General features: G+C 50.8%; 1 protein-coding gene across 4 annotated transcripts in view; it reads left to right on the top strand.

The window, feature by feature from the left end:
• Positions 1–26,674, top strand: part of ARHGEF18 (Rho/Rac guanine nucleotide exchange factor 18) — an 83,417-nt gene that overhangs the window by 43,436 nt on the left and 13,307 nt on the right. For all 4 annotated transcript variants that reach the window (XM_045830178.1, XM_045830184.1, XM_045830185.1 and 1 more), the window contains 6 exons: positions 19,399–19,537; positions 20,587–20,699; positions 20,837–20,977; positions 22,455–22,705; positions 24,390–24,515; positions 25,961–26,078. In XM_045830178.1, the coding sequence (XP_045686134.1) occupies positions 19,399–19,537; positions 20,587–20,699; positions 20,837–20,977; positions 22,455–22,705; positions 24,390–24,515; positions 25,961–26,078 (888 nt within the window). The remainder of the gene's footprint in view (positions 1–19,398; positions 19,538–20,586; positions 20,700–20,836; positions 20,978–22,454; positions 22,706–24,389; positions 24,516–25,960; positions 26,079–26,674) is intronic.

Raw genomic sequence — 26,674 nt, 5'->3', positions numbered from 1 at the left:
CCAGAGTCAAAAGCGTCAGAGCCTTCCAGGTCGTTCACTGATGCGCATCAGATGGCAAAACACAGTATTTGAGTCGCTCAACAAGCCCAGTCCCAGATGGGCTAGAGCGCTGGGACATCTGCCTTTTCACTTCAGGTCCAGCTGTGAACAGGGTCCTTTCTGTGGTGTAGGCAGTGTCATGCCTCTCAGTGTTGTGTTTTTCATTGGTATTTCATTGTTGTAAGTGACAATGAGAGAACACAGTGCTGAAGCTCCGCCTCACATTCCTGAGCACCAGAAGGCTAGGGGCACCTTAGGGCAAAGACACGTGTGTCACACAAGCTTCATTCTCCTCTCAGCTGCCCTGCTGTGGCCCTCATTCCAGCGTGACTGAGTCACAATGTCTGTTAAATGAGGCATCTGCCAGCCAGAACACAGGTGATCTGTGGATGGGTTGACAAAGCTGATAAGAGGCCTCGTGGAACCTGCCCCCGGAGTTCTTTGGGGAGCAGGGGCTTGCTGTTCACCAGGTCAGTGCTCCCAGCACTGTGTGGCCTTAACTGCTGCCGAGAATGAGCATCAGCTCCTGCAGTGCGCAGGACGGAGGGGTGCCCGCAGGGAAGTGCAGCCGAGGGATGGGGTGGGGGCTGGGGCCTCCCTGGGCAGGTGGGGACAGGCTGAGGGAGTAGTGATTGCAGGAGCCCCCAAGGCGCATGTGAGGGACTGGATGAGGCCAGGATGGCTGGCGCCACTGGTGGGGAGGGACAGCATGGCCCTGTCGGCCGGAGGCCAACACTAGCTGCTGCGAAGGGCTCAAAATCAGTAAGCCTTGTGGGCCACTTCCCTCTCTGCCACGTGCTTTTTCTTTTCTTTCTTTTTTTTAACAACCTTTTAAAAATGTAAGGCCTGTTCTTGGCTCACGGAGTTGCTGGCCCCTGGGCCACACTGTCTCATGCCCTGTTGGAGGCCACAGTAAAGCAGGGGCTCTGAGGGAGGTGGGACCCTGCGGGGCTTTGAGCAGTGAGAGGTCTCCTGGCTTGGTGTTAATGGTATCATTCTGGCAGCTGCTTGGGAGTGAGCAGTAGCACAGATAGGCAACACAAGTATCTACATTGTGCCAGGCACTGTTCTAGAATGTTCCCCACCCATTACAGCCACCTGCTGGAGAGGGTGCTCCTACAGGCAGGAGAATGGAGGCAGGGGGCAGTCCAGTCACTGGCTCAGGACCTCGTGGGCTGGGGTTTGAACCCGAGGGAGTTTTTTTTGTTTTGACTGGTTTCTCATCTGCTTTCTAGGTTCCACACATAAGTGAAGTCATAGGGCGTTTGTCTTCCTCTGTCCAACTTGTTACACTTAGCTTTATATCCTCGGGGGCAATTGGCAAGGCTTCCTTTTCTTTATGGCTGGGTAGTGTTTCATTGTATATGTACCACCTCTTCTTTTTTAAAAAAACATACTTTATGGATTATGCTATTACAGTTGTCCCAATTTTCCCCCTTTTCCCTCTCCGCCCAGTACCCCTCTTCCCTCTGGCATTCCCTCCCTTAGTTCATGTCCATGGGTCATGCATGTAAGTTCTTTGGCTTCTCCATTTCCTATACTATTCTTAACATCCCTCTGCCTGTTCTATACCTACCAATTCCTACTTCCTAATCCCTGCACCTTTTCCTCCATTCTCCCCTCTCACCTGATAACCCTCCAGATGATCTCCATATCTATGATTCTCTTCCTGTTCTGGTTGTTTGCTCAGTTTGTTTTTCAGATTCAACTGTTGATAGTTGTGAATTTATTGCCATTTTAATGTTCATAGTTTTTCATCTTTTTCTTAAATAATTCCCTTTAACATTTCATAAAATAATGGCTTGGTGATGGTGAACTCCTTTAGCTTTACCTTGTCTGGGAAGAACTTTATCTGCCTTTCCATTCTAAGTGATAGCTTTGCTGGATAGAATAATACTGGCTGTAGGTCCTTGCATTTCATTACTTGGAATACTTCTTGCCAGTCCCTTCTGGCTTGCAAAGTTTCTTTTGAGAAGTCAGCTGACAATCTTATGGGAACGCCTTTGTAGGTAACTCTGCTTTTCTCTTGCTTCTTTTAAGATTCCTTCTTTATCTTTAACCTTTAGCATTTTAATTATGATGTGTCTTGGAGTGGGCCTCTTTGGGTCCAACTTGTTTGGGACTTTCTGTGCTTCCTGGACTTGTATGTCTATTTCATTTACCAAAGTAGGAAAGTTTTCTTTAATTTTTTCAATAAGTTTTCAATTTCTTGCTCTTCCTCTTCTCCTTCCAGCACCCCTATGATTTGAATGTTCGTACATTTGAAGTTGTTCCTGGGCTCCTTACCCTGTCCTCATTATTTTGGATTCTTTTTTCTTCTTGCTGTTCTGATTGAATTTTTTTCCTGATGTTCCAAATCAATGATTTGATTCTTGGCTTCATTGCCTCCACTGTTGGTTCCCTGTAAATTTTTCTTTATTTAACTTAGTACAAGCTTTATTTCTGCCTGTGTCTTTTTCATGCTGTTGAAGTACCTAGTGAGTTCCTTGAGCATCCTGATAACCAGTGTTTTGAACTCTGCATCTGATAGATTGCTTGTGTCCATTTCATTTAGTTCTCTTTCTGGAGTTTTGTTCTTTTCTTTCATTTTAGCCATATTTCTTTGTCTCCTCGTTTTGGTGTCTCCCCGTGTTTGTTTCTGTGTATCAGGTAGAGCTGCTCTGACTCCTTGTCTTAGTAACATGGCCTGTTGTGGAGAATTGCATCCCTAAGTTGGATGGGGCAGAGCCCTGAGTGGGGCAACTTGTACGAACCAGGATGACGGAGTCTCAGATATGGTGCTGCAGCTCTGTGGCTCTGTGTGGGGGAGGGCTCAGAAAAGGGACAATGACCTCAGCCTAGCCTCTGGAGTTTTGTCTCAGAGGGAGCTGTCCCCCGGCACTCAACCTGATATCATACACTTTAGTTTCTTCCCGTATGCCACTGGTGTCCTTCCAGCTACTGCCCCAGTGCTAAAGCCTAGAAGGAATGAGTCTGCATTAAGTCCTAAGTGAGTTGCGGACCCTTTAGGAGGAGATGCCTGAGAATCACACAATTTCTTCCACTGCCCCCAACCCATACTGGTTTTTACAGCCAGAAGTTATAGGGACTTATCTTCCTGGTGCTGGAATCCTGGGCTAGGTGGTCTGTTGTGGGGCTGGGATCCCTCACTCACAAGATATCCTTCCTGATTTTTATCTACCATATGCAGGTGTGGGACCACCCATTCTGCTTCATCTCCCCCACTCCTGCCCAGCTGAGTGAATGTGACTTCTTTAATTCCTTGGTTGTCAAACTTCCATATAGCTCAATTTTCTGATGATTCCAGGTGATAGTTGTATTGTAGTTTAGTTGTAATTTTTGCTGTGGTTGTGGAAGGAGGTGAACAGTGTTTACCTATGCCTCCATCTTGACTGAAGTCCCCATTACCACCACTTCTTTATTCATTCATTCATCCATGGATGCCTGGGTTGCTTCCATATCGTGGCTATTGTAAATAATGCTGCAGTGAACATGGGGTGCATATATCTTTTCGTATTCTTTGGATAAACGTCCAGGGATGGGTCATGTGGTAATTCTTTTCTTACTTTTCTGAAGAACCTCTGTGCCCTTCCCCATAGCCACTGCACTCTGAACTGCTCATGCCCCTTGTAGGTGGCTGCCCGAGGGGGCCTGAGCCCCACCCAGGGCCACAGTTCAGGGATGCAGAGATCACTGACTGACTGAAAAAGGCCAGCAATTATTCTTAAAAGTTGTATGCCTTAAATACTTTATTTCACTTAAAGATGGTAAATGTATTTTTTTATTTGCTAGTCTTTTGGTGTAACAGTCTTTACTTGGGGAATGGAAACCCCTGTCATCTTTTCTTGCCTTAAATCAGAATTATAATATAGACTGTGCTCTCTGACATCCATTGAATGAGAATTTAAAGAAACTAGAAGCCATCCAAATGCTGGATCCTTTTAGGTTTCTGTGATCACTTCCTCTAATGTTTTTTTTTTTGGCCTCTTACCTTCTCCTCCTTGGATGGCATTTTGTTTTGTTTGTTTTTAAGCAACTTGCTTGTACACCTTTTTAGAACACATGGCTTCATTGCATGAAACACACTCTTGCACTGGTGGGTCATGACTTTAGGTCACATTGTGTCATTGGAGACCATAATTATTACAGCAAGTACTGCTGGCACACCCAGCTCTGGAAGCAAACAAAAGTGGCTCCAGTTAAGCAGAAGTTTACAGGCACTCAGCTGCAGCATGTCCTGTTTGCCATCATTTGCCTGTCCTGAGTTGTGCACATGTGTAGGGAGGCTTCAGCTATTGGGGTGGACCTGTTAAATGGAAGTTGCTTTAGAATGTGTGGCTTACAAATGTGCTGTTCACCCAGGATGAACAGTAGAGAGCTCCTCCACAAACTCTGCTTTTACTAAATGCCATTCTTCGGACTCTCTGTCTTCAACCTACAATCGCCTCTTGGAGATATTGTAGGCTTGATTCCAGGACCCACACAGCAAAGCAAATATAGCAGTTTAGCGAGTCACACACAGTTTGTGGTTTCCCAGTGCATGTAAAAGTTATGCTTACCTGGCCCTGGCTGGCTGGCTCAGTTGGTTGGAACATCATCCCATACACCAAAAGGCTGTGAGTTTGATTCCTGATTAGGGCACATAACCTAGGTTGGAGGTCCCATGTAGGGGAGGCAGCCAATCAGTATTTCTCGCTCACATCGATGTTTCTCTCTCTCTCTTCCTTCCCCTCAGTCTAAAATCAGTAAACATATCCTTGGTGAGGACTTAAAAAAAACCTGATGGTCTGAATTGCTTTTAAAAAAAGTTATGTTTACGTGTACTAGAGTCTGTTAAGTGTCCAATAACATTATGTCTTAAAAAGCAATGTACATATCTTAGTTAAAAAATGCTTTGTTGTGGAAAATTCTCACCGGTTTTTGAGCCCTCAGCAATCTGCCGCTTTCTGCTGGCGGAGGCCCCGCCCTGATGCTGATGGACACTCAGGGTCTTCGAAGTGCAGTGGGGCGAGGGCACCTGTCTTCTTATCTCACTGCCCCTGTGTGCCACTGTGTCCAAATGCAAATCGCCCCCAGGCTTCCCCCGGTTAGTGTCACCCTATCCCCAGAGAGGTTTTCAGCTGCTTTTAGGACTTCTGTAACCAGAGAGAGTTCCAGGGGCCCTGTTCACAGCGAGAATTCCAGTGCCCTTCCTGCCTCTGCCCCACCTCCATGGAAGCAGTGCCCAGGGGCCCAAACCACAAGTCCCAGGCATCCTGGACTCTTCCATCTACCCCATCTCTTTAGAATTTATTTACTTACTGATTTTAGAGAGAGGGGAATGGAGGGAGACAGAGAGGGAAGGAAACATCAATGCAAGACAGAAACATCGATCAGTTGCCTCCCGTACGTGCTCCGACCAGGGACCACACCCACAACCTAGGCATGTGACATGACTGGGAATTGAACCAGTGAAACTTTCACTTTGCAAGACAGCACCCAACCCACTGTGCCACACCAGTCAGGGCATCTACCCCATCTTCAGCAGAGCGCCGAGCACCGCTGATCCTGCCTCTGGACCCCATTCTGTCTTCTCACCCTCTGCCTGCATTAAGGACACAATCACCTGGCACTAAGACTGCCCAGCTGGTTCCCAGCCTCTGCCATCTCTCTGTCCTCATCTGATCATTCACCTGCACCACTACCAGACCTCCATGAAACACAGGTCTAATTATATGTCTCCTTCACCTGAAATCTAGCCAGTGGCTCCCTGGTCAGGAAGCGAAAGTACCTTAGGGTGGCATGCTGTTAGCCCAACCTGCCTTTTGATCTTCTCTCTGCCACCCAACTCCTGTGCTCTCTGCCCACCCCCCGCCCCTGCTTTACCCATTTTCATCCAGTACACCATCATCCCCTCTGGTGTCACCTCTGCTTTGGCCCATTGCCCTCCTTTGGAATGATCTTCTTCTCCTTTCTCCGAAGGACCTCCTCCGTGAAGATCCCCTGCAGATAAGGCCGTGCCATGACCCCCTTCCCCTGCAGAACGCTTTGCCTTCCTCCTTGGGCTGCTCCCTGCTCCCACTGCTGGAAGCCCCATAGTTGTCTGCTACCAGCCACTTCCTCAGTCACCTGGCTTTTCCGGGCTGAGGATCCATTCAGATGCCATTATTCCTGCAGAGAGTTGTGTTTCTAGTTTTCTAAACAGATTTGTAAACTTTTCATTATTACCATTTTGTGGGAAACAAAGCTCTTTCATAAGCTGTGACTGCCTGGCCAGTGCAAGGGTCAGCTGGAAGGAGCCAAGCCGCATTCCTCCACTCCCCAGTGCTTCAGGGCTTCCTCGTGTGCTGTAGCATTGCACCTAGGTCCAGGGGCATGTCTGCATTCTAGAAAACGCCAGTCTGTTTTTACGAGTTTGAGCGTGAGGGGCAGAGCTGAGGGAGCGAAGGGCTGACAGCTTTCTGTGTCCGAAGACCCCTTACATTTATTTCCTCCTGTAGCCCCAGGAGCCAGACTCCACTCGCTGTTTGACTTAAACAACTGAGCAGTCTTGGGGCTGAGGAGTGGGCCCAGACTGGGGGGGAGTCATGGCAAGTGGCAGAGTCAAGATGCAAACTCCCGTTCCCCCGGCGCTGAGCCGTGTGTCTGGGAGAGAAGGGTTCATTCAGCAATACGCCTGACTCCACAGCCAAGCCCTTGGGGGAAGAACCTGAAGTCGTGGTGGTTACATGGCTGACGTGGTGTTGGCCTTAGGTGGCACCAGAAATCACTGCCATCCACTTCAAGCATGTTCTCAAAACTTTTATTTTGAAATAATTTTAGATTTACAGAAGAGTTTTAAAAAAGATTGACCAGAAAGTTCCCATAAACCCTGAATCCAGCTTCCTCCTACTGTTAAATTTTAAATTATAAAAGTCATATGATCATTGCAGGAAATTGGGAAAATAGCAAAATGAGGGAAAATACCCATAATGCTGGACAACTACAGTTAGTTGTCTTCTTGTGTCGCCTTCCAGGGTTTTTCTTTGTACATATTTTCCTGCAAGGTGTGGTACTGGTTTGTGCAGTACTTTGGAAGGCAGTTTGGTGATGCATACCTAAAACCATAAAGCATTTGTAGCCTTTGCCTCCATGATTCTGTCTCTGAAACTCATTTGTGTAACTGGAAATCAAATGATTGGAGCAGTACTTACAGAGACCATAGCACCATGAAACCTGGCAGACACCTGTGTAGTCATCACGACTAAACACACACACACACACCCGTGCAAATAAAGGCGGGGCACAGGGGCGGTGTGGGTAGTGGTAAGAATACTTTTTCGTCTTCACTTTGATTTAATTTTCTTTTTTTTTTTTTGCATCTGAAGTTCACTGTTGTGCTATTAATCAAGAGGGATTAAGTGACAGTGACATGGGCGCACGTCCTGACTAGTGTGCAGTGAGGACTACTTTGCACCAGCCGGCGGTCTTTGTAGGCGAGCAGCTGGGACCTCCGCTGTACTTTGGGCCTGTGAATGCCACTGGCTGGATTTCTGCCCAAGAATGTTCCTTCCCCTGTTCTCTTTTTTCCCTTAAGATGACTCACCTACAGCAGTTCCCCTCAGTTCTTATCTTTATTAAACAAGAGTAACTTAGATGCCTGGCTGTGGCTCAGAGGGCTGGAGTGCTGTCAGGCACACCAGGTTGCGTATGCAGCCCCTACTCAGGGCACACACCTGGATTGAAGGGTCCACCCCTGGTCGGAGCACAGGCAGGCAGCCCATCGATGTTTCTCACACGGATGTATCTCTCTCTCTCTTTCAAATAAACATATCCTCAGGTGAGGATTAAAAAAAAAACCAGAATACCCTACAGAAATGCCACCTTAGTATTAGACATTACTTTAGAGACATACCTTATTTATCTATAATTAAGCTGGCGGGCTCCCCCCACCCCCACCCACACACACAAAACCTTTGAAGTTAAGGTTTAGGAATAAGAATTCAAGGAACAAGGAGTAAGAATACATAGGAGCCATGGACAAAGACAATGGTAGGGGTGGGGGAGGATTGAATGTGGGAAGGGGCAGGTGGAGGGGAGAGTAAGGAGGGGAGTGGGGACAACTGTAACTTTACATCAGTATGGGGGTGGGGGGTAAGAATTTACTCCCAGGCAGTGTACCTGGTACTTACCAGTACTGAGGTTGGGCTCTCCGCCTGCCGCCCCACTTCGCCCTCAGTCTCCCCTTGCATGGTGTGGGAGTGATGTTTAGTGCGCGCCATGCCACAGAGTTGGCGCCGGACTATCGGAGAGGACACCGATACAGAGTGGACCACTTTGGCCAGGGCAGAAGTCTTAGGTCAATATTTCCAGTTAGCAGCCTACCTGTTTTATCCCAGGAAGTGTTTCTGACTGCTAGATGTTCCAGAAAGAAAAGCTTTTTCATGGAGACTTGTGGTTTCTCACTGGACCTTGAGTTTTTTTCTTAGTGTGACAGCAAAACTTTTTTTTTTTTTATCTTAAGTTACCTTGCTGTATTGAAAGGTCCTGAAGAGCCTTCAGAATTTCAAAGAGAGGTGATTCAGAGAATTCTGTGGCTGGAGGAGCCCGAGAGAGATGAGGTTCTGCTCTGGGGTGAGAGGTGAGACACCAGTGTCCGTCCCTCTTTTATTTTTCCTCTGACAAGCTAGAGGCTGCAAAGCCAGAAACCTGATTCCAGGAGAGTTTTGGGGTTCTATCTGGCTTTCTTGTGGACACAGAACATTAAGGATATAGAAAATTTGAATAAATCTTTAAACCAGCTTAAACCAATTTATATTTGTAGAACAGTCCTCCAGGAGCAGCAGAATGCACTTTTTCATTACAGTAGACAACATTGTGGGCAATAAAACATGCCTCTATAAATTTAAAAGTTAAACAAAAAGCTGCCAGGAAGGCCCACACATTGGGGCTGAGGGCGGGACTGTGTACTCCATTCCCGGGACAGTGGGGATTGAGGGGATGGGGGCCTCTGTGAGCACCTACGGTACAGAGGAGGAGGGGTGCCCTTGGTAGGCCAGCAGGCATCCCCAGGAGACCCAAGGAGAAGAGGGGGCTGGGAAGGGTCAGCTGTCGGGCCCAGGACAGGGTGGGAGGTGTGTCAGCACGCAGCGGAAGGTTTCATTCAGTCGTGAGCCGTGAAGGCTGAGCGTTACTCGGGTCCAGACCATCTCCTACCCCCACCTTCCATCAGGGTCCAGTGACCGCACAGCCTGTTGGGTAGAGATTTTTTGTTTTTAATTTTACCAAAGAGAATAGACCTTAAGGCAGCAGGTTGTGTAAAAGAGCCAAGAATAGGCTTGCACTGGACACCTGCCCCCTCCCCTTTGGGTACCCTTCCTGCTCCCTCTCCTCTGTGTGCCCCTGCCTGAGCCCCCTCCCCCCTTCCCCCCTCCCCCCTCCCCCCACAGTGGGAACCAGGTCTGTGCACCTGTGAGCAGGCTCACAGAGTGCAGAGGTCGAAGGCAAGGCCACCACCCACAGATGAGCGGAACCAGACCCTTGCTCTCAAGGAGGTCAAAGTTCAACAAGGCAGTAGGAGTCCAACCACCCAGTGATGCAGGGGAAAGGAAGCACATGGGAAGGCCTGGGCTATGGGGCAGGCAGTCAGGAAGGGTGGCCCAGAGGGAGTCTGGCCTCACCCCAAAGCCAGCCGGGCAAAGGGGGTGACTGGGCCAAGGCACCCAGGAGTTCTGAGGCTCCCGGTGCTGCATGTGTGTGGTTGGGGTACAGGGTGTGCTGATCAGGTACATGGTGAGGAGGGACAGGAGTGGACGTCCGAACTGCCCACCCAAGGAGGCCGCATCCTTGGCTAAATGACCAGAGCCTGTGCTGCCAGCATGAGGGAAGGTCACTGCATGGTGGGAAGTGGCTCCATAGGAGCAGAGCCGGGGCCACTGTGAAAATGGGGACCAAAGGGAGTGACGCAGAGCATGTGGGCGTGGAGTCCAAGTCCCTGGTGGGCGCCGGCCGTGTGTCCCCAGGGCACCATGGAGCCCCATGGGAATCTGCTCAGTGGATGCCAGAGGGCTTGAGAACCCAGATCCCAGTACACTCACTGGCCACTGGAGTCTAGCACTCGACCAGGCAGGAAGCTACCAGCCCATGGGGAACACGGACAGTCTGGTGCCTGGGGTATTGGGTGGTGGAAACATGGGGCAGTGAGACCCAGCCACCGACGAGGACTTACCCCAGGATGTTACTTTGTGCTGATGAAAGATGTCACGCGGATGTCCCTCACATTTTTATTTATAACTATGTGAAACGTTGGGAGCACCCCAGGAATGCGACGTTATAGGAATATTGTTTAATAAAGGCTTTACAACCAGTGCAGAAATTCTTGTGAGAAAGAAGCTGTACAAGATTTCTGAAATATATTTTACAGTCTGACAGAATGCTTACAACCATCTTAAGCAGAAAGGTGGGAACTCACCTGTGTATCAGGTCAAACCAAGTGGTTACTTTATAGGTCAGAGATGACTATCAGCAACAGCCGACCTGGTTGAAACTAAGAGCAATAAAAATGGAAAGGAATTTGCTAAAATGGGAGTGGTGGTTCTTTCTGATTTGTAAAATCCCAGCAGTTGCTGTTTAATAATTACTTAAACTAGGAATTCTTCACCCACACCAGCATCCCGCCACGAGAGAGACTGCTTTTCCAGGACCAATTCCCACAGGCCTGCCCTCCACTCAGCAGTCACATCTGCCTTCTCTCCAGTCATGGCTGAGGATCCTCAGTTATTCCTTCAACCCTCCGGGCCTGCTCCCCTCGGTCCATGTTTGGCCCCAAGAGGTCCTATGTCCAACTCTCCATGACACTTGTCACAGCAAAGCTTCCTGGGTGCCTCTTCTGGCCAGTGAACCATCTGCTCGTTGAACTCTTTCCAGGTGGGAGATAAACTCACCCCAGCTTTGGCCAGCCAGCAGCTTGGCCCTCCTGCATCTTGTAATTGCCCTGATGTTGATGTGACCTAAGGCAACCCTACCCAGCTTGCACCGCACTGCTGATTTATTGAGTCTGCTGCTGGGTACCCAACAGCCCCCTAGGTTTTTCTGTTGTGCTGCTGCAGCAGGTGGGGGCCCCACCACGTCCGACCATGCTGACTCGTGACGTTTCCTTTGGTATAATCTGTCAACATCATGTCGTATGAACTTGGCTCCCTATCTTCACTGCAAGATACTTGAGGCAGCTCCTCTGCTTCGTGCCATCTGTGATTCCAGTAACAGAGGCTTCTGTGTCCTTACCTCAGGTGACATTGAGGACAGAGCCCTGTGGCATCCCACCAGAGAGCCTCTTCCTACCTGAGATTGGTTAATATGTGTGATTCCACGTACACGAGGGGCCTAGAAGGGGCATGTTCACAATGACAGAAAGTAGGTGGCAGTGGGGGTTACCAGGGTGGGGTCAGGAGAGGGAGGTGGAGAGTTAATATTTATTGGAGACAGATTTTATTGAGAACGAGAGAAAGCCTTGGTTAGAGAGTGATAATGGTGATGGTTACACAATGTATGTGTAAATGTAAGCGTATTTAATGCAACCAGCTTGGTCAAGATGATAAATACTGTGCACCTTTCACCACAACAAAACCATGAAAAGGAGGCCCAGCAGCACACCGTACCGCTGATTCCAGGAGATGCACGCCACTGGGCAAAGAGCAGCCCCATCGAGAGAGTCCTGGTGGGCCTGGGCACTCCCCAGCCATGGGTGTCCTGTGCCAGCAGAAGGGGAGCCCTGAGGCCCCAGGACCTGGCCTGACCGCCTGTCAGAGGTGCTATTCCAGGTTACGCCCGGCTAGAGCTTGGTTTGAAGCCTGCTGAATGGGGCCACTCCTCGCTGTGCACACGGTTGCCCATTTTTGTTGCCCAAGGTAGCCCCCTGCCTCCCACCCAGAAGTCAATACCCAGGGATGCAATTATTTAGGGTTGTGTTGTTTTTTTTTCCCACAAACCACCCAACTGTTTTCCGACTAGCTGCACACGCCACTTTACATTCCCGCCAGCGGTGTGAGAGTGCTCCAGCTTGTCCACATCCTCACGGAAACTCAGAGTCGGAGTTGTCAGCATCTTCATTGTCACCACGCTGGTAGCGATGCCTCAGGGCGGCCTTAGTTTCACTTCTCTAGTGGCTGCTGCCGTGGAGCACCCTTTTTATGCTTTTCGATGATCTGTCTACTTCAGTGAAATGTATCTTCATCTCTTGCTCATTTTCTAAACTGGTTGTTTGTGGTTTTACTTTTGAGTTTCAAGTGTTCTCTGTCAGATGGGTGGTTTGCAAATATCTTTTCCCTCTTTCTAGATTGTCTTTGCCTCCTCTTAACAGGATCTTCCACAAACAAAAGTTTTTAGTTATAAGGAAGTCAATTTATAAGTTTCTTAATGTGCATTGGGCTTTAGGACAGTTTGCTATCCAAGCCCTAGTTCCTGAAGATTTTCTCCTATTTTCTAGGGAAAGTTTCATGGTTTTACATGTTCCATTTACATCTGTGGTCCCTTTTGAGTTCACTTTTGTGAAAAGCACGAAGCCAGTGTACATTTATTTTTATGCCTACAGACATGGGTGTGATTTTCTGTGTGTTTTAACTTCCACAAGTCTTCATAGAGCAGTGCTACAGAATACAGTTCTGTGGTATTTATTGTACAACAGGCCCCCAAGCAATGCAGGTTTGAACTGCACAGGTACAATTATCCACAGGTTTTTCAATAAATACATTGGAAAATCTTTTTGAGCTTTCCTTACTATGGCGAAGCAATTGTATCAATCACTCTAGACCACCACAGAGCAGTCATATTGCTGCTGCTTCATTACCAGTGCCTGAATTTACACAGGTAAATAAGTATGAACATCTTTTTCATGTCACCTTCATTTCAAGGTGTAGTGTTAATAATTTGTGGACCGTCTCCCTTGCTTTGCGTCACGTGAGACAGCAGATACTTGCAGTACTGGTCAGTACAGTACAGCGCGATACCTCTGTTTTCCCTCTGACTTGCAATAACATTTTCCTTTTCCAGGCTCACTTCACTGTAACAATTCAGTGCACAGTACAACTATTGCCGCTCTTAGTGAGGGTTGCTATCAGCAGCAGCCCGTGAATAGTTCAGTTCTGGGGGAGTCACAAGCCACGTGCAGCATTTTGACTGCCAACGTCAGAGCCTGACCCCACGGTGTTCAAGGGTCCACTGTGTATCACTCAGTGAATGGTGTAACCCTCACGTCCTGTGTGGTATTTATGCAAAAAATGAGTGTTTAGTATTAATATTGTCTTTATGCTATTTATGAGGGATTTTTCCACACAAATCTCAGAATCATCAGCATTAAACTTTATTTCTCAACTTATAAAACTATTCATACCAGCAGCTATTAACTGTGGATGGTGGCATTATGGGTTATTCCTACTTTTATACCTTTTGGTGACTTTAAATTTTCTACACACAGCCACAAAGATACCACAATGTTTTTAATGTTGTTTGCTGGCTTTGGCATAATTTGGGAATAGGAGGCTCGTGTACCTTGGGGGAAGGTATAAAACAGGCTTAGAGTATTCCTTCTGGCTTACATCATCTTCTAAGCCATTTATGTTGAAATACCTTTTATGTTGTTTGTTTTAGTCTGTGCCCTAAAACATGGGGTTAAGAGGGTTTCTGCTCCTGTAGTTTTATTCTTTTTTATACCATCTTGCTTGTGTAACGTCAGAATGGAGCAGGGCCAAGAAATCAGTGACTTGTCTGGTCATTGATTCCGTCTGTTCTCAGGTATCAAAAGAGCCAGGAGCTGTGAACTAAAAGCGTCATCTTGTATCAGGTTTTTCTCATTGTCTCTCAAACACTTGCCACAGCTCATGCTTGGTAGGACTCCCCAGAGACAGCGACACTCTTGGCCTGGAAGGAAAGTCTTCGCTGAGACAAAGAATGGGGGCCCGGAGGGGTGCACAGGACCTCACTAAATGCGAGAACAGGAGCCGTTATTTCGAGGCCAGGCCTTTGGAACTGCTGTGCTGCTGGGGATGGCTGTCCCCACCTGAAGATGCCTCTTGTCTGGTCCGTTTGCGTGGCCTTTTGCAGAAAACTGCAGGGACCTCTGTGTCAGGGCCCAGCTGCCATGGAAGGATGTTTCCAGCTGCTTTCCCACCCAGCAGCGGGAAGAACCTGCTGTTTAGCATGTAAAATTCTTGCTTGAAATTCAGTTTTTCTAGAAGCCAGTGAATATGTTTCGAGGTTATAAAGACCAATGTAAAACCAATTAAGATGATCACTTGATAGGTCATATTAAGCTTTCTTGAAAAATTACTTTCAACAGATTTGTAACTAATAAGTCACATTCATGAAATTTCCTTGTGGTCCTTATAATTCCTACAAAGGCTTGTGGGTTGTGCATATGTACAGGAGGGGAATCTTACAGACAGACTGCCAGTCACATGGCGAGCACACCTAAGCTGGAAAGCAGCCCCTGTGGCCCAGCACTCCACACTGTGGGGTCTGCCGTCCAAGTACAGCAGTGCGGGTAAGGATCCTGGGGTCTGCCTGGCAGGCTCAGTCTGATTGCTGAGAGACCACGCCGGCTTCTAAAAAATCGCAGGAGCGGGCTGCTGTTAGTGGTATTGCTGAGAGTGGGGTGTGCACGTCACTCCAGGCAACGACTTTCCCCACACTCACTGTCTACTTCCTACTTCACCACATGGGCCTGGAGCGTGCCAGTTAACAGAGCCTCAAGGCAGTGGGTGGCAGACAGTGCTAATCAGGCCCTCACAGCCTCACAGACAGTGGGAGGCAGTGCTCTGCTGAAGCCGCTCCAAGATCTGCATCCCAGCGCCACACCCCTGCCCACCTGTCCCCAACGGCTGTCTGGTTCAGGAACACACCATAGCAGGACGAATGTGTGCTTCTGTCCCACAGCCAATGTCTCGGTGATACACTCAGACCAGGTGTCGAACTGCAAATCAGGCAGCTGGTTCTCCTGCAGAAGAGTGGCTGGTCCTCAACCCAGTTTGTTAGTAGCTTTTCTGAGCTGTACTCTACATGTCATCCTGCTCACCCATTTACATGTACAACTCAGTGGCTTATAGTACATTTGGAGTCAGTGCAATCAATTTTAGAACCCCAAGAAAGAAACCCCATACCCCTCAGCTGTCTGTCACCCTCCAGACTTCCCCCAGTCCTAGGCACCATGATCTACCTTCTCTCTCTTTGGATTTGCCTCTTCTGCGCATTTGCTGCGGAGGGGAACCTATAACATGTGGGCTTTTGTGGCTGACCTTTTTCACTCGGCATATTTTCAAGGTTCCAGGCTCATGTCCATTGTAGCAAGCACCAGGGCCACGTGGGGAAGCACCGGGCCTGTCAGGAGGTAGCGTGGTTTCCGTGGGGAGGAAAGGGTGAGTCAGGGTGAGTGAGTCAGGACTGGCTCGTGTGAATCATTTCGGCTGTTCTGGGGCACCTGCCCTGGGCTGATTAGTGGTGGCCCTGAGGGTGAGAGCTCCCGGCAGCAGGTGACTGGGGGTATGGGCTCTGGATTGGCTGGTTCACTCAGAACTCCTGTGAGTCATGGCCTCTCTAGGAGTGGGCCACCCCTCAGCTGGGGGCGGGGGTGGGAGCAGCACAGCCCTCCCAGGATACGCCGGGGCCCCCAGATGTCAGAGCATCAGAAATGTAGAATAGAAAGGCATGACTTACACAGCTGACCTGTGTCAGAGATACTGATTCATGTCCTGATCAAGCAGCCGTTTCCAAGGCTGCGTATGTTACAGAAAGACTTGAATGGTGGCCGTCTCTTATTTTAAAAGTCTTAAGTAGCTTGAGTGGTGTGGTGGTTAGGCTACTACAGACAAAAAAGGATAATTTTTCTCAGGTAACATTGCTACCAAGTGGACATCACGAAACTTTTCTGTAAGAGTCGCCCCTGAATAGGCCATCTCAGATACTTTGGGGAAGTGTGTGCATAATGAATCATAAAGAAGATGAAAGAATGTCAGTGCTCTGTGGTGTGGGCTTGAGCAAATACGGGCACTCTAAAATACAATAACCGCTCACTTCACACTTAGTGGAGTCCACCTCATTACTTGCAGGCTCTGTGTCTGTGAACTCGCCCACTTGCTGGCATGTGCCCACTCCCCCGACCAGCACTGGTTGGGCTCCACACAGTCCCTGCAGACGAGCGGAGCAGCCAGAGCGTGGAGCCACCCGACATGGGTGACTTGGCCCAGGTGGGACATGGCTGTGCTCCACCCCTTGTCGCAGTCCACGCTGTGAGTCCTTTCTGCAGTGTGTTTGGTGCCAGCGCTTCCTCACTTCCACTCGCTGTTTAAAGTGGTCCCAAGAGCAAGGCCATCTCGTGTCCTCCCTGAGCGCAAGGAGGCTGCAGTGGGTGTTACGCAGAAGTGCGTGTGGCGGATGGGACTGGCAGTGCTGTTGGCCGTGAATTCAGTGATTGTGCATTGACAGTGTGTAGTGGACAAGGTGCCACTCGACAGAGACAGGGAACACAAGGCAGTCGCCTGACTGAGAAAGGTGTAGCTGGGTGGTGACAGAGCCTAACCCCGCATCTCTCCTGCGAGCAAAGGGTCAGGGCTCCCTGCCTCGGTGCCCACGAGACCTGGCAGAACCTCGCCACTGAGTCCTGAGAACCGACTAACTCCTCATTTCAAAATAGGGGAAGAATCCCGAGAAGTTGCAAAATAGTAGAGTCCCTGTGTGCCCATCGCCAGGTGTCCTCAGAAATACTGTCTAATACCACCGTAATCCACTGTCCAAGCCAGGACACGGATGCTAGCACAGTGGTGGCTCAGGGGCAGTGCCTGTTTAGAGTTTGCCAGTTGTTACGTGTGCTCTTATGTGCGGGAAAGGCGAGCACATAGTTCTGCGATGTTCTGGTTAGACTACTACATGTAGTTTTTTCCACATGTAGTTTTTTCTTACATGTGGATTTAAGTGATCAGCACAGCTGTCCAGGCACAGAAGCATCCACCACCCCAAAGAGACAATCGTTCCTTTTTTTCAGTAGTGATCAAATATGTGAAAGTACAGTTCTGCAGTGTTACAACCATCCCTCCCATTCATCTCTGGAACCTTCTTGCCTTCCCCAGCTGAAACTTCGTCTCCTTTATACACCCACTCCCCACCCCCACCAGCCACTGGCTCCCACTGTCTGCTTTCAGTCTCTGTGGGTCTGAGTCCTCCAGGACAGCAGTCTTTAGCCTTTCTCATCTCCCGGCACACGTAAACCAACTACTAAAATTCTGCACCACACCAAAAATTGTATATTTTGCTGATCTGACCAAAAAATGGGTGTAATTTTGATTCACTCACACCAGAGGGCGATTGTTGTGTTGGCTGTTGTCATCTTTTTGTTTGACATCTAAGGGAATGGGGCCCCAACTCAATAGTCCTTGAGAGTCCTGCAGCGCACCAATGAGAAGTTGCTGCTCGGGGGCCTCGTGTGAGTGGAGCCCAACAGTGTCTGTGCTTTTGTGACAGGCTCGCTTCACGAAGCATGATGTCCCCAAGGCTCATCTGTGTGGTAGCGTGTGTTAGAGGGTCCTTCCTTTCTATGACTGAATAAACTGTCATTAAAATAAATGACTCCCCGACCTGCTCCGTGGGAAGCACTGCCCTCCACTCTGTCCTGTATCGGGAAACAAGATGGCAATCAGAATGAACAAGTGCCATCGGCCCTTGAGCAGCACAGGGTCAGGAGTGCCTGGCCTCTGCAACCAGTGGTTTCTGGGGGGCATTCTTCTCCTGTGGATTCTCTGATCGAAGCAGCGTCTGCCCCACCTCAGGCAGGACCTTGGATCACAGGGACAGTATGTCCATTGTACCAGGACACTGGGCGAAGGATGCATTTCGGGAAGTCTCCTGTTTGTCCGACGAGGTCACAGTGGCCTAGGCGGGGGTCAGGTGGTGCAGATCTGGGTTGTGAAGGCCTTGCTGTTGTGATTCCCGCCTCTGCAAATGGGAGTTGTCTACTACAAGCAGTGACTGTTAGCCACCGATGGTCCTAATGCTGCGATGCCTGGGGTCACCATGCTGAGCCAAGTTAGGAGTGAGTGGCTGGGGTAGTGTGCATCTGTGTGCGACACAGCAGCACGCCACTTAGTGGTGAAGTCTCCCTTCACGAGCTTCTTCATCACTCCTCCGCCAGAAGTATTCTTGTGTACAGGCAGCCACCTGCACACTTGCAACCTCCTTGCATTCCCACCAAATTAAAATTCACTCAGCACACTGAGCTCCTCTCCCCAGTAAAGCTCCTGAAAGAAACACAGTTTCCTCCGGGGCCGGCCCTGTGCCCACCCCAAGGGTAACCATCTCCCTGCTGCGGAGACTGAGACCAGAGTTCCAGCTGCTTTCTTCAGTGCGCTGGGGACCGGGGAGCTGGGTCTCGCAGGCCACCTGACACATTCTCCTTTTGACGCTGCAGCTGTTTTGGAGCAGCACTTCCGCACGGGGCTCACACCCTGAGACCAGGCAAGACGTGCAGCCTGGTGCAGCGGGCCTGTGAAACAGCAGGGGGACCAGCCTCATGGAGCTGGGCTTTCTAAGGGCTGCACCTTCTGCTCCGAGGCACAGATGATTGCAGAGTGTGCTTCTGAGAGCTCAACTCTCAAATTAACGAGCAGACGAGAGTGGACCACCCTCTGGATCCCTCTTTGCACGTTAGGTTGGTTTACAGTCATCACATGAAATGGGATCACAGCCTGCCATCCACCTTGGTGGTCAGATTCTGTTAAGAGTTCTTACGAACCAGGGTGTGTGCCACTCATACCACACACACCCTGTGGTCTCTGAGTGTGTGTGTATGTGAGAGACAGAGAGAGATGTCGGCACAAGCCACACCAAGCACAGAGCTCTGCATTTCATCTTAGCTTCTTTACAGTGAACAAAACCGCTCTCTGCATTTGACTCCCTGCTGAGACAGAAGGGGTGTTGGAATGCTTTGTTGCTATTATTTTACCAAGAAAAAATATAGTGCAATTTGCACCCTAAACCATCACAGTAGGGACCAATTTCCTGCCCTCCAGAGTTGGTGCTTCAGCCAATACAGTAAGACCAGGCACAGCTTCACATTTCTAGAAGGATCCTGTGTCCCATGGAGGTGTAAAACAGCACACGGCCCACATTCTGGAGCCCAGCCGTGAACACGGGGAAGCACATCCTGAAGGCGGTGACTGGGCCAGCATGCGGCGCCATCCCGAGCTGTCCTGCAGCTCCCTTCCTAGGAAGCAGAGCGAGAATGTGCTTCTAGATCACGAGCTGCTGACCTCCAACATCTTGTCTGTGCTGCAGCCACAGGCAGAGCAGGCCTTCGGGACTAGCTACCTGCACTACCCTGCCCACCTTCTCATAGCAACTCTGTCTTTGCCTCTGTCACAGCGTCCCTGAAGGAGCAGCCGAGGACCACCCTCTTGTCCAATGGCAACCCGGCCCTGTCCAGGAATGTCGGCATGACGGTCTCGCCAAAGGGGGACCCACAGTCAGCACCCAGCCTAGTGGGAACGGGCATGAGACTCGGGTGAGCAGGGCCCTCTTTGCTGTGGGGCACGGAGGAAGGGAGGGAGCTCGGAGTGCAGCACTGCCCGGGGATGCTGCAGGCAGCCTCTCCGAGAGCAGACCCTCTGCCATGGGAATCTGCTCCTGGGCCCCCCACCAAGCAGTGCAGCATTAACACTCAATTTAGACTCATTCTTTTACCTATTTTAGAAATAGTGTGTTTGCCCTGGCTGGCATAGCTCAGTGGATTGACTGCTGGTCTGCCAACCAAAGGGTCACCAGTTCAATTCCCAGTCAGGGCATTTGCCTGGGTTGTGGGCTTCGTACCCAGTAGGGGGCATGTGAGAGGCAGCCACACATTGATGTTTCTCTTCCTGTATTCCTCCCTTCCCCTCTCTCTAGAAATAAATAAATAAAATATTTTTAAAAAATAAAAATACAAACAATATGTTCTGGGTAGACTTGGCAATTTGCAGCCACCTTGCTTTATGCTCTTGAAGGACCCTTGGCCAGGGTCCCTTTCTGTACTCAAGATGAGGCTGAAAGTCTCCCTGAGGTCCTGCAGAGGATGCATCCTGTGAATTTCTGCCCTGACCCGGTTTTCAAGGGCTCCAGGGCAGCTCCCTAGAGACTGCGAGTTCAGCAGTGTTCCGGGTAAAAGCCTATTGCTGAAAAATGCCATCACAGTGATCCTTGTGAGGCCTGCTGGGGTTGGAGTGCTGGTGTTTGTCCTCTGAGCAGGGTCTCCCCCACCCTCCACGTAATTCTTGTTAGAAAGAACCCTGGGGGCTGCCCGTGGCCAGTGAGGGCCACGGGCACACGACTCATCCGCACTGGAACTGTATCTGAGCTGAAAGTGCGTTTTGATGGAAGAGGCCCTCTGGTGTTATGTGGGCAGACTTCTAACGCTCAACAGTGATTTCGTGACCAAGTTAAGGCTTATAATAAAATCCACCAAGTTCTCAAATAGTACTAAGCAGATTGATTAACAGTCTAATTTGCCTTAATAGACTGGGGCGTGCATGTTTAATCTGATATTCTGAAATGATTGTTTTTATGATTGTTACTTAGACCAGCTACAGGAGAGATGGATGAAGCCGACTCTGTACTTTTGAAACTTAAGCAGGCGGGTGACGACTCCCTTCCACTCACACCCCCGACTGCTGAGTCCACTCTCCTGGAAGGTACAGCCCTCCCGACTCCTTCACTGGTGGGTGACCCGTGGTCTCCACCCACCCCAGGAAAGGCTGGCGCCGTGTCGGTTTGTCTGTGGGTCGAAGGCTGGGGCACCCTGAGCAGTGGCCTCTTGCTCTTCCCGCAGACTACTGCACGGCCTCCCTGAGGAGTGAGATCGAATCGGACAGCCGTGAGTTTGAGGCCGAGTCGTGGAGCCTCTCTGTGGAGCCCTCGTACGCAAAGGAACAAAAGAAGGAGGTGGTAAAGAGACAAGATGTGATTTACGGTGAGAGGAGACACCCCACACAGGCATTTTGCTTTCTTCTTTTCTTTTCTTTTTTTTTAATTGTCTCTTTTAATTTTTTCTTCAAATATTTCCACCTGGGAATCTGGGTAGCACTGCTGCTGCCTCCTGAGACTGTGTTACCCACTCCCTCCTCTCCCCTAGGACAGCCCTGCCTGAGGGTCAGGGATGAGGTGATCAGGGATGTCCTTGGGGACGAGGATGGCCGAATGCCTGGGCCTGACTCATCCCTACCTTGTTGGGGCCTCTGAGAGAGAAGACAGGCTTGAGTGTGGCTGTGGTTGGAGGGCGGGGGGCCTGTCCCTTTCTCCTCGCTTGACTGGCACTGGTGTTGTGGTAAGCGCCCCTTCCCACTGGCTGTCAGAGGACCGGGCCAGTGGCTGTGCTGGGTGCCCCACCCACGTCCCTCCGGGCCCCTCTCAGCAGGTCAACAAAGGCCCAAGGCCACCGCACTGGAACCTGAGGCCTTTCTTTCCTCAAAGCTGTTCCTTGTTCTTCTTAAAGGAACCATCCCCCAAAGTGACAGTGTTGTATCACCTGAGGAGGGATTTTCTTGTCCCTTGTTGGCATTCTGGGAGGCAGTTCTGGCATTTCTAGCATTCTCACTTTCTATCCCACACAGCAGAGCCAGCCTGGGTCCCCACACTCTCCTCAGTGACGTCGCTGGCCCCCACTTCCTCCCGCCTTTCACATACTCAGCCCCCAGCCCGGGCCAGAGGAGAGTGGGATGTGGATGTGTAGAAAAGCCCTGCTGGTTGCGTCCCTCGGGGTCCCAAAGCCAGGCCAGAGACCCTGCAGGGAGGGACAGGACTACAAGACCGAATGCGTCTGTTTGGGCATCCCGTTGCTGCACTGTCCCCACTGCCAGACAACCGCGGACTGCTTCCTCTGGGCACCGGCCCTGGCGCTGTGGCCCTTGGTTTTGCCTCTAACTGCTTTCAGGCCTTTACTTGAATGACAGAAAAACTCCAACATAAAACCTGATCCTTCTTTGCCCTTCACATGAATTAAAGCCTCACTTGAGTCTGCTTTTCTGTCAGTTAGTGTCTGAGTCGGCCACTGAGTCACATGCAGTCTGAGATATGTGGGCTGCACACCCCATGAGGTGGCATTTGTCCAGTCTTCTGGCTTAAAGACAGCCTCAAAACGTCTGCTTGAGTTTGGGCATGAAACCCTCCTGTGAACTCGAGGTCCCAGTGCACACCCAGGGTCTTCCCTCTCCTGATGTCACTCTACCCCTTGCCACTGCCTTACACTGGGACTCCTGCAGCACTAGTATGGGAAGGCCTGGCCCAGGGCAGCTGCCCCACGGGGACTTGGACTTTGGTGGAGAACTGAGAAGCCAGCCTGGTGCGTGGTGAGCGGGCAGTACACTCGAGTGCCCCCGTGGGACACAGGAGGAGCCAAGCCAGGGCTCGCCCCCTGCGGTAGGTAAGTGCTACTGTCCCGGTTCCCGCAGAGCTGATACAGACGGAGGTGCACCATGTGCGGACGCTCAAGATCATGCTGAAGGTCTACTCCAGGGCCCTGCAGGAGGAGCTGCAGTTCAGCAGTGAGGCCACCAGCCGCCTCTTCCCGTGTGCAGATGACCTGCTGAAGATGCACAGCCACTTCCTCTCCCGGCTGAAGGAGCGCCGCCAGGAGTCGCTGGAAGAGGGCAGCAACCGGAATTATGTCATCCAGGAAGTCGGGGACCTCTTGACGCAGCAGGTGGGCGAGGCCAGGTGAAGCCCCTCTAGGCTCTGTTCTTTCCAGTAACAAAAAGCTCCCAACAGCATGGCAATTTATAGAAATACACATTTGGTCTTCTCGCATACTTCCTGGCTCATGGCTCCCACAACCCTTGGAATTTCTCGAGTGATGAGAGCACGAAAGCATCATTGGTCATGTGGGCAAGTGACTTTCAGAAAGAACCTAAGGGTGGGAGCTCACTGCCTGAGGACCCAGCCACCTGATGAGAAGGTCGGGACTTCCAGTCCTACCCTCCAACTTCAGGTGGGAGGAAGGGCAAGAGGGTGAATCAGTAGATAGTGGCCATCATTAAGCCAACAGAGCTGTGTAGTGAAGCATCCACAGAATCCAGTAGGGTGCAGAGAGCCTCCAGGTGGTGGGCGCACGGAGGTTTGGTGACAGGGGCACCTGGGCAGGGCACAGGGGCTCTGGGCCCCTCCCCACACAGGCCCCACGCATGTCTTCCAAACCAGTGATCTAGTGAGTAGCATGTCCCTGAGAGTTCTATGAGCTGCTCTAGCAAATTCCTCAAGCCCAAGAAGGGGGCAATGGGAACCTTTGCTTTATAGCTCATCATCAGGAGCTCAGGTGACAGCTGCTGTCTTGGGACGGGGGACACTTCTGAGAGACTGAACACTTAGCCCGCGGCATTTGATGCTGTCTCCACGTGGGTGGTGTCAGACCCTGCTGCTGTCTCAAAACCACTGGCGTGGGAGGGACCACCCCCACACTGGACTGGGCCCCACCCTGTGGGCTGAGCACCTGCTGCTCCAGAGGACAGCGGCCCCAGGCTCTCCCAGTGGGGCATGCGGCTGACAGTCCCACACCACGGGCACCTACATAGCACCGCACTCGTGCAGACACCGTCCAGGGCTGCCATCTGGGCTTTTCTTTGGTTAGTTAGCTGGTCTTTATTTTTAGTCCTGGTGGCCGTGTTTTTGGCTCTTAGAAGCCTGTCTGTGGCTATCTCTGGCTACCAGAGCCATCCATGGGAGGGGCGCTGACCCCGGACTGACTTCTGAGTCAGCCTCGGAGCCTGGGCCAAGGTTGCAGAGGCCCCCAACCCCTCGTCGGGCCTCAGGGTGTGCCAAAGTTTCCAAGTCAGCTCGTTCAAGTGAATGAGAAGAACACCCCTTTTGCTTTTAAATTTTTCTAACATCCTTTGGCTTAAATTTATTTGTCCTTCTCAGATTTCGGAAAGTTGTTACACAACCTGTGATGACATAAGGCACAGGTGGCAAACACAAGGCCCGTGGGCTGAATCTGGCCCTCCCTCCACCTGGTTTTATTTGGCCTGGCACCTTGTTCTACCCGGCAGCAGCGCCAAGCTCTCGCTTAACTGTTAAGGGGTAGTCACATTTATAGTCCTGAAGTTACATTTGGCCCTTTGCAGGCAACCGAAAGGCTGATGTGACCCCCTGTGAAAATGAGTTTGACACCCCTGGCATAATGCCCATTAGCAGAAAGTTGTCTCCTTTTACCTTTACTGGCCCCTGCTGTGAGTCACCTATAGTAAAGTGTCTCTGGGTGTGAGTGTGGGTTAGAGAGGACAGTGCAGTCCCTGGTGAACCCGGGACTTGTGCAGAGTCAGACAAACTGGAAGAAAACGCTTCCTGGCAGTTTCCATGTTTCATTTCGGTAACATCCCATGGGCTTCCTTCAGTTTTCAGATGAAAATGGAGAGAGAATGAAAGAAAAGTACGGTGTCTTCTGCAGTGGTCACAACGAAGCGGTCAGTCATTACAAGTTGCTGATGCAGCAAAATAAGAAGTTTCAAAACTTGATCAAGGTAAAAAAAAATTTTTGTTTAATCAAAAATGCATCCTCTTTGCCATAGGTTTTTCCCACACAACTGTTTGGAGAGCTTGAGATTAAGGAACCTATTATAAAATGATTTTCAAGTCTCTGTTTCATTCGGAACGTGTCAGTGGAATCTCCGGAGAATCCTAAGGTGCAAAGCAGAGCTCAAGCTTTGTCCCTCAGCCCCCAGAGTGGCCCCTGAGACACCCCGGGATGGGACCCACTGACCACCACCATCAGAATGTCGAGATGACACCGTGTCACTCCAAGGGGCTGGCCCTCCCTGAGAGCTGCCCCCCCCCGCCCCAGCCACCCGTGGGGCCTTCAAGCACTCTGGCTGATGCCAGGCATGCCTTACTCTAAACCTTTGTCCTTTCTCTTGTCCCCTTGTGTTCCCCCGTAGCCTAGGGATGATGACACATACCCATCTTTTGCCTAACAGTGTGTGGAACTCAAAGCTCAGAACAAAAAACACTTCAGTCAGCCCAAGTCAGCCGGGTCAGGCAAGGCCCCACCTCCTGTGTTCTAAACAGTGCAGCTGGTCGAGGCCACTGGGCTCTACAGCAGCCCCTGCCACCTGGTCCCGAAGGGCTCCACCACCAGTGCCTGTGCTCGAGGGCTTCATTCTGAAGTGATGCTCTGCACCAGTGGCCTGTGGTTAAGAATAACATGCTCTTCATTTCGCTCCATTATCAAAGCGAATAGATGTGAAAGGGGGAGGGGCACTTCCGGGACTCAATTCATCTATGCAGAGCAGCAGAATAGGCCCCTGACATCTGGGCCAGAAACACCTGGGAGGTGGGAGGGCTCTGGTGAAGCAGAAGGATATGAAGCAGAGCACTGTCCCAGAACCCCATCCCACTGCCCCCCGCCACCCCCCAGTAGCTTTCCTAGTTCTCTGTCAGTGCCAGCCTTTCTGAAGTACAGACAGGCAGCAGCACAGAAAGGCCAGGTGGGCGGCGCACTGTGGAGAGCTGCTCTCGGCCCTCACCGAGAACCAGCTTCAGGAGAACACTTCTTGGGTTCTTCACCAGAGTTGTGCATAAGAAGTCAGCAGGGAGCTGGTTCCAAAGGCACAGGCCCAGTCTAGTTCTGGAAGGTTCCAGTGGCCATCGGTCGGGGTCAGGACCTTCATACACATGGGTGCGGCGTGCATCACACAGCTCTCCAGGCAGCTCCCACAGCCACCCCCCAGCTGGTTCTGGCTTCTCACAGGGCCTCAGGGCCTCTCAGCGGCAAGCAAGATTGCCTCTGCCTTTGTTGGCTTTGCATACACGGCAGGTGACCCTGCTTTAAATGTCTAGGAAGAAAGAGGCCCCTGTCCCCCCGGAAAGAGGAAGGAGCCTCCGGCCTCAGTGTCCATCTGAATTACATTCTCTAGTTTGGCAAGAGATGAAGTGTCAGTATGTTGTGACTTTGTTTTTATTCTCATAGAAAATCGGCAACTTTTCCATCGTGAGACGGCTTGGCATGCAGGAGTGCATCCTTCTGGTCACTCAGCGCCTGACCAAGTACCCCGTGCTGGTGGAACGCATCCTCCAGAACACCGCAGGTGTGGCCGCCTCACTGCCGTGCCAGTCGGTGCCTGGGAGCTGTCTCTGTCTCCCTGCCCCCTTTTAGCTGTGGCTTGGATGAGCACCCCTCTGTGATTTGTCCCTGGTTCTCTGGGTTTTACTGAGCTCGGTGACTGTGAACTGAGCTGCCACCGTGCAGAATCCACTGTGTTGGGTGCTGAGGTTTCCAAAAAAGAAAGGTGGGCACCCGGTCTCATATGCTTGCCGTTACCCTCAGTCCCTGGCCCAGGCATCTGGGGAGCAAATGAGTGTGGAGAAAGTGCCCTTGCTAAGGCCATTCCTGAGTCGTCCAGACAAGCAGAGAGTCCATGACTGGGGCCACGAGAGGAACACCTCTGTTAGGTGTGTCCTGACCCAGGAGGGCAGAGGGGAAGAGGGCACACAGCCCATCTGGGAGTTCTCAGAGGCCACGCCTTCCTCATCTCCAGGGGGTCTGGGCCAGGGGAGAATGAGCAGGCTCTTCCGCCACAAAGCCATGCCCTCAGCTCTGGGTAGCGGCAGGAGGCGGCGGGAGTCTTATGAAAGTTGGAGGGCACAGGGAGTTTGTCGGTCTGGCAGGGCAGCGCAGCCTCGC

This window comes from Phyllostomus hastatus, unplaced genomic scaffold, assembly GCF_019186645.2.
Source record: "Phyllostomus hastatus isolate PE091 unplaced genomic scaffold, TTU_PhHast_1.1 phas_contig_150, whole genome shotgun sequence".
Taxonomy (NCBI): Eukaryota; Metazoa; Chordata; class Mammalia; order Chiroptera; family Phyllostomidae; genus Phyllostomus; species Phyllostomus hastatus.
Note: the sequence above shows the minus strand (reverse complement) of the source record. Positions and strands in the feature narration are given on the sequence as shown.